The sequence below is a fragment of the Glycine max genome, chromosome 19 (genome assembly GCF_000004515.6).
Source record: "Glycine max cultivar Williams 82 chromosome 19, Glycine_max_v4.0, whole genome shotgun sequence".
NCBI lineage: Eukaryota > Viridiplantae > Streptophyta > Magnoliopsida > Fabales > Fabaceae > Glycine > Glycine max.
The window spans coordinates 46,621,146-46,627,331 of NC_038255.2; the positions used below are offsets into that span (position 1 = coordinate 46,621,146).

At 36.5% G+C, this 6,186-nt stretch overlaps 1 protein-coding gene across 2 annotated transcripts; it reads right to left on the bottom strand.

Annotated features, from left to right (window-relative positions):
- Positions 1–5,941, bottom strand: LOC100775270 (carbon catabolite repressor protein 4 homolog 1). 2 transcript variants are annotated; one of them, XM_006604627.4, is made up of 12 exons: positions 5,340–5,941; positions 3,606–4,350; positions 3,056–3,142; positions 2,883–2,966; positions 2,722–2,808; positions 2,547–2,633; positions 1,948–2,001; positions 1,774–1,865; positions 1,556–1,670; positions 1,305–1,449; positions 1,061–1,217; positions 1–290 (listed from the first exon to the last, which is right to left on the bottom strand). In XM_006604627.4, exons 1-11 carry the CDS (start codon positions 5,495–5,497, stop codon positions 1,069–1,071), a joined length of 1,803 nt encoding a protein of 600 aa, XP_006604690.1. In that variant the 5' UTR covers positions 5,498–5,941; the 3' UTR covers positions 1–290; positions 1,061–1,068. The 2 variants fall into 2 exon arrangements, with proteins under 2 accessions (XP_006604690.1, XP_003554483.1); XM_003554435.5 differs by having other exon boundaries at positions 1–295; positions 5,340–5,937.
- Positions 5,942–6,186: the final 245 nt, after the last annotated feature.

Below are 6,186 nucleotides of genomic sequence, written 5' to 3' on the forward strand. Positions count from 1 at the left end.
TTAGTTAATTGCTACATGTATTGAACCAATGGAAATGTACGAAGAAAATTTTCACTTTATAAGGAAAAAAGATTGGGTAAGATATGGGCGAAAATCAGTAAGGCCTTATCATAATTTTTCTATGAGACAAAGGTGGCATAATACAAAGCAGATCACTGCAAGGACCCCCCCCCTCCCCCCGCCCCCCAAAGGAGATACCTGGGAAAAAGACAAAGGCATGATCTACCACTTTTACAATAACTTATCAACCAAAAGCTTCTTTCAACCATTTTCTTTATGTGCCTCTGGATCTGACCTACACAAATCGAGAACCATCATCAATTGAAAATCTTACAGTCTAGGCACAATATATATATATATATAGTACCAGTACTGGAGCAATATGTATCAAAAGACCGAAGCAGACAAAAAATAATTCTACAACTACAACCAGCACTTCTGTAAAGTGCAGTCAGTCATACAGCAAAAGATAAAGTGAACCAGGTGTAAATAATCTCAGGCAAACACAAATGAACGGGCAGATCCTTCTTCACATCATGAAATTTTCCATCTAATGTTCACATCATTTAAACTTCATGTAAGAGCTCATCTGCCCATAGCTCATTTAGTTTAACAAGGTCAACTTGCCTGACAAGGGAAAATTTTCAATACCAAAGCAAAAACAACCTTCCAAGGAAAATTTTGTTGATGCATGCATTGCATGAAATTCTTGGAACCAGTAAAATGGTTCCTACATTTAAACTTTTTGAGCACTTCATGTACTTTCATCATCTCTCCCTATCCATTTCATCTTTAATAACCAGCCTTATAGCACAACAGGAAAATCCTTATCAATTTCACCCATTTTTCGCAATAAATCATATGCACCTACAACACCTGGCCATTTAGGTAAACTAATTCCAAAGAATGTCTAAGGAATATAAGCCTTACGCTGTTCATTAATTGATAACAAAGAAATGAAAATGCCAAGAGCCTTGATCTTTCCATAAAACAATAACCACTCACACAAATTAAGCATAAAATAATAATTGATAAAGGGAAAGGACAGAGATGATGGTACCTTATGAGTCAGCGCCTAGATCTATTCTTGCAGCAGCGGAACTCAGCTAACAGAGCTATATGATCAGAGGACCATTCAGGAGAAGGAAGTGCTGTGTCTTTCCTCAAACTTTCCTCATCCAATAACTCCAGCAATGACTCCACAACCAATGAATCCGCTGAAAACACAAGATATCACTTCATAAACAAGTGATCAGGATGTTAAATTATTCAAATTAATGACATAACATTGCAAGATATCACACCTGTGTAAAATATGTAATCAAGAGAGCCAATAAAATCTCTAGTTACATTTGTGAATAAAGGTTCATTTGTTGTGTCATCTAGTCTCCGTTTATGCTGCTCAAATCCAAGACCAACTGTTCTTGCAAAAGACGAATAAGCACTGACCTAAAATTGAAAGTAATCCACAACCAGTAAAACTAAAATCAGGAACAAAAATTAAGGCGAGAATACACAATATATAAGCTATTCCTTTAAAAGTTTAACACATTACCAGTGGCAACTGGTGAACCAACTTGCTGTGAGGACGCAATATATTAAGTGGGTCAACTGCTAAATCAGGATGCGATGGATCTACCTTCCCCATTGCAAGAAGTGCATGAGGAGCACTACAGCCAAATAAGAAAATAACTTTAAGACGCAAATTAATGATACTGACAAAAGACCCTTGCAGATGAAAAGTATCCAAAGTTAATCAAAAAGTAATCAGACCTTCCTGGAATTGAATTAAAGTCCCCACAAACCAACATTGGAATGTCTGCACTGGCAGCAATTTTCTCCAATCCTTTCAAGAGAGTGTGCACCTAAAAAGAAGGGGAAATTTATAACTGTCATGTTCAAAATAAGCACACTGTTCAATATGAACAAACAAAGCGAACGACTTACCTGCCAGAGTTTGACATCCATTAAATCATGGTGAACATTTACATGTGTATTTGCCTAAAATCCACAAGCAATGAGTTAGTAATAGAGTAGAGATTATGTCACTAAAAAAGTAATTTTAACCTAAACTAACAAAGAAAAAGGCAGACAGAGGGGTGAAATAGTGCATAGCTTTCTTAGAAATAGATTTAAATAATGATTTTAACAAAAATTGAAAGTCCTTCCCATATGAGACATTTTAGAATTTATGTAAAAAGCAAACATCTCAGGATCTGCAATATGCATAGTTCGTATATCAGAATAACCACCATCCAAAAAATGATAAATCACCATTGAAAAACTTCAAAACCAAAAGCTGCTTAAGAAAAAAAGCCATAAACATATATCACAAAATGATAACCGAATAACAATGCACAACTAAGAAGAGAGCACCCATAAAACATGGTGCTAGAAAAGGCCCTATCATTCAACGGATACTGCAACTACAATCAGGTAAATATAAGGCATATAATGTAGATATAAATTACACACCATGGACCTTGAAGGAAACAGCACACAATACCACCTAAGTGTAAAGAATAAAGAAAAACAGAAGAGCTTACTACACAAAGAAGCTGTCTTTTCCCTGGATTATCAACAGGCTGATTGATAACTTTTGCTTCTAAAACGACTATTAGTGCAATATTATCCTAAGAATGTAAAGAAAACTTGGTAAGTACTACTTCAATAAGAGCATCATTTTTTAAAGTAACATGCAATCTTTGGTGCAATAAGCACCTTAACCAGTCTATTCAAGGCAGTTTTCTTCTGAGTGGTCGGAATCACAGCATCTGTTAAAGACTGTGCAGCCTTATTAAATTCAACCTGCATGCAAACAGACATCACTATGTTTTGTACTAACTTAAGAGAACTGTCATACACATAAAACAATTTCTAACCTCATATTTTTTCACATGAGAAAATCTGTCTCTACGGAAAAATGTTGCACACCCATCAATTGTATTAATGTTTCCATTGTAAACCTGTGAACCCACCTTAAACAGCTTAGCATAAAAAAGAAATTTAAAAATTACAAGTCTAAAACCATAATAAATCTGAATAACGTAACAACCTCATTTGTTTTCCTTTTGTAAAAACCATAATAGCCATGTTTGTCTAGTTCAGGAGAAAAAAAATCTTCATAATGATCACTTTGAACCTGGGGAAAAACAGATTGTATGTTATCTGATAGAGAAATTATTAGAATATAGAATACAATCATTAGGGAATGAGTTAAATGAGTGAAGAAGAAATGGATTCTAAATTTCTAAGTCAAGCTGGCTAAGGTACACTTGAACATCACACCACTAGCATGCAAATGTTGGTCATTATTATTTAAGTTCATTCACAAATGGTAGCAATTCAAAGTTCAAAAAATAAAATACTAGAGTGAGCTATTGGTGCCAACATTGCTGCATGTCCACAAGTTCATAATTAATGGTTTTATATAAACCATCAGACATTGAACATTAAACATGACTTTAGGGCCACATTGAAATAAAATATTTTCATTCAATACAAATCTAAAAAAAATCTTGAAAATAAATGAGTTGAAGATCAGTACTGTTATTAAAATAAGTTTAATGACCAACAAAATCACAGCCAAAACAACATTTACATACCTCCTGAAGACAAATAATATCAGCACGGTAACCAACTATTTCTCGTAACAAATTTTGCCTACGATATGGCCAGGAAAGAGCCCACGTAGGGCAGTAATTGTATAGATCATTTGAGGCATATGCATCAGATAATATGTTGTATGATAGAACAGTAAAAGTTCCTGAAGATGTTATACGCCCATCAGCATCCAAATGTCCCATCCCATCAACAGGTATCAGTCGGCGCGGGCTAGGCGAGGGAGCAGGAATGACACGGGAAGTTAGTAGAGTGTTTACATGCCCTACAGTAAGTTTGGTCTCTGCATCAACTACAGTACACTCGAATTTAAGGACATGTCCAATGTCATCAGCTGTTGGGGTATACGTCTTAAATTGCCCTACTTCAAACCAAGTTTCACCACCACTTCGTTGCGTAACGGCTGCCGGATACACAGGTGCAGACCCATTTGTCAAGCTAGCACTTGATGCAGAGGCAGATAAGCTGGTATTGATTGATCCAGATCCAGAATTATTAAATCGCCCATATAACTCTTCTTCCTCATTTCCATTTTCATTGGCTGCACTTGCAGCACGGTCATGTAAGACACGATGATGCTGCCATGCATCTGAAAAACACTTTGGAGTGCAGTGGTAACTTTTGGCAACAGGTATTTTAGACTTTACACAACCTAGGCACTGCAGTGTGGCCGGCTCAGAAGGATGTACACTACAAACAGCAACCTTTTTATCACTCTGTACACGATACCTTCCAAAGATGACCAAACGAGTGTCAAATGATAGATGCAAAAAGTTCAATATTTAGATCTGCATCAGCTCAGCAGAAAACTTACATAAAGGCAATGTATTCAGGATCAAATTGGAATTTTCATAATTAAAATTATCACAAGCAACTATTCAAGTAATCGACTTAATAACACTAATAAAATTCTTGCAATGTTTATCCAAATTTAGGGCAGTAAGGGCAAATCTTCAATAGTTCTATCAATGCCCAAACTCCAAACTTCAAAGAGAGGTGAAAAAACTGATAACACCAAACACATCAAGCTGAAACATGAATAACATACAAAGCATATACCAACTAAATACACAACTAACATTATAACTAGACCAGATACATAGGAGACTTCTATTCATCAGCACAAGACACCAACTGAGATGGCATGCCATCCCTAACAGATAGATTAACCTATATGCATTATGCTCTGTTACACTCATGAAAAAACTTTTTGCTGAACAAATGACTGATCTTACACACATTTGAAATCACTATTACCACGTAGATATTGGTGGAAGAGAAATTCAATATCTTGCATTGGGAGCTTATGAATAAAAATTTAAATGTCTCGTGATTTACCGAGAAGTTGGAATATATCATAGCATTACAAATACAGTCTTTTCAAGTATGTAAATGAAAACTTGTACAGATCGATACTGCTAAAGACTAGGACACAAATGGAAAGATAAGCAAGCCATACGTCACTGCCTAATGCAATTCAGTATTAACACAGCAATATTTGAATAATCATATAAATTAACAATAATGTATAAACAAAATAATTTACACAAAAAAGTAAACTAGGAGCATACACACTTCAGTCTTGCTCTTGCATTTAGTATGGACTAAAACAATTCCAAAAATGGCACACGTTGAAGCTCAGATATCAACTAACTAAGAGGCGTAACAAAGTAAAACCTAATAGGCAAACAACACTTAGAGGAGAAACTAACACTAACCACTTGTAACGCAAGAAATGGCCGTCTAACGGGGCGGTTTCGGGGACATCGTCGGTGGTAACGATCTTATCAGGTCGGCGTAGGAGCACGTAAGGCGTGAGCTCACAGCCTACAATGGGAATATCAGAAGGAAGGTGCACGCGCAGCACGCTCAGCATGCTTCACTCTTGGCAATAATCGTCACCGCACTGTAACCCTATCAACGCCGCCACCGCAACACCACGCTCGCACCACTCGCGGGGCCGGATTCCGGCCGGATCCGCCATTTACTTCACCCGAATACTCGCCAGCCTTGACCGACCCTAGACCAAACCCTACAGCGCAATCGGAACCACCACCGGATCTTGCAGGGAGAGGGGAGGATCAAGATTTGATGGTTCTTGAGAGAGAAAGTTGGGTTTTAGAGAGAGAAACAGGAAAATAAATAATAAAGGATCGAAGATATTAGGGTTTTACAGACGAAGTGGAAGTAATTGCTTTACGCTTCTTTTCTTTCTCTTTCTCTTTTTATTTATTTTTTAAAATTATTGGGACTGGGGATGCGAACTGCGAAGAGAGAGAAAGAGGGTCTATGGTTTATATTATGAATATGATACGACTTTGTTTTTCTCTTGCTATTTTCGCTGCTTCAAGCAAAACGACTTTTTTTGTGAAGTAATTTGGTTGTGCATAAGTTGAGTCATGACTCTTTAAATAATTAATGTAGGATGTGTCAATGTCACTAATCATGCTACAAGAATGAATTTATCAATGACATGATTTTACGGGAGTTCTGTTGAATAATGAAGTTCTTGTATATAATTATACCAACAAAAGTTTTATGTTCTCAACATCGATCTATATTGGA

Excerpts from the sequence above, each read along its gene's own strand:
- LOC100775270 (XM_006604627.4), bottom strand. The coding sequence starts at position 5,497 with ATGCTGAGCGTGCTGCGCGTGCACCTTCCTTCTGATATTCCCATTGTA. Across the intron at positions 4,351-5,339 it reads CATTTCTTGCGTTACAAGTG|GTATCGTGTACAGAGTGATA; the intron begins GTTAGTGTTAGT and ends CATCTTTGGAAG. Across the intron at positions 1,218-1,304 it reads TGATTACATATTTTACACAG|CGGATTCATTGGTTGTGGAG; the intron begins GTGTGATATCTT and ends TTGTGTTTTCAG.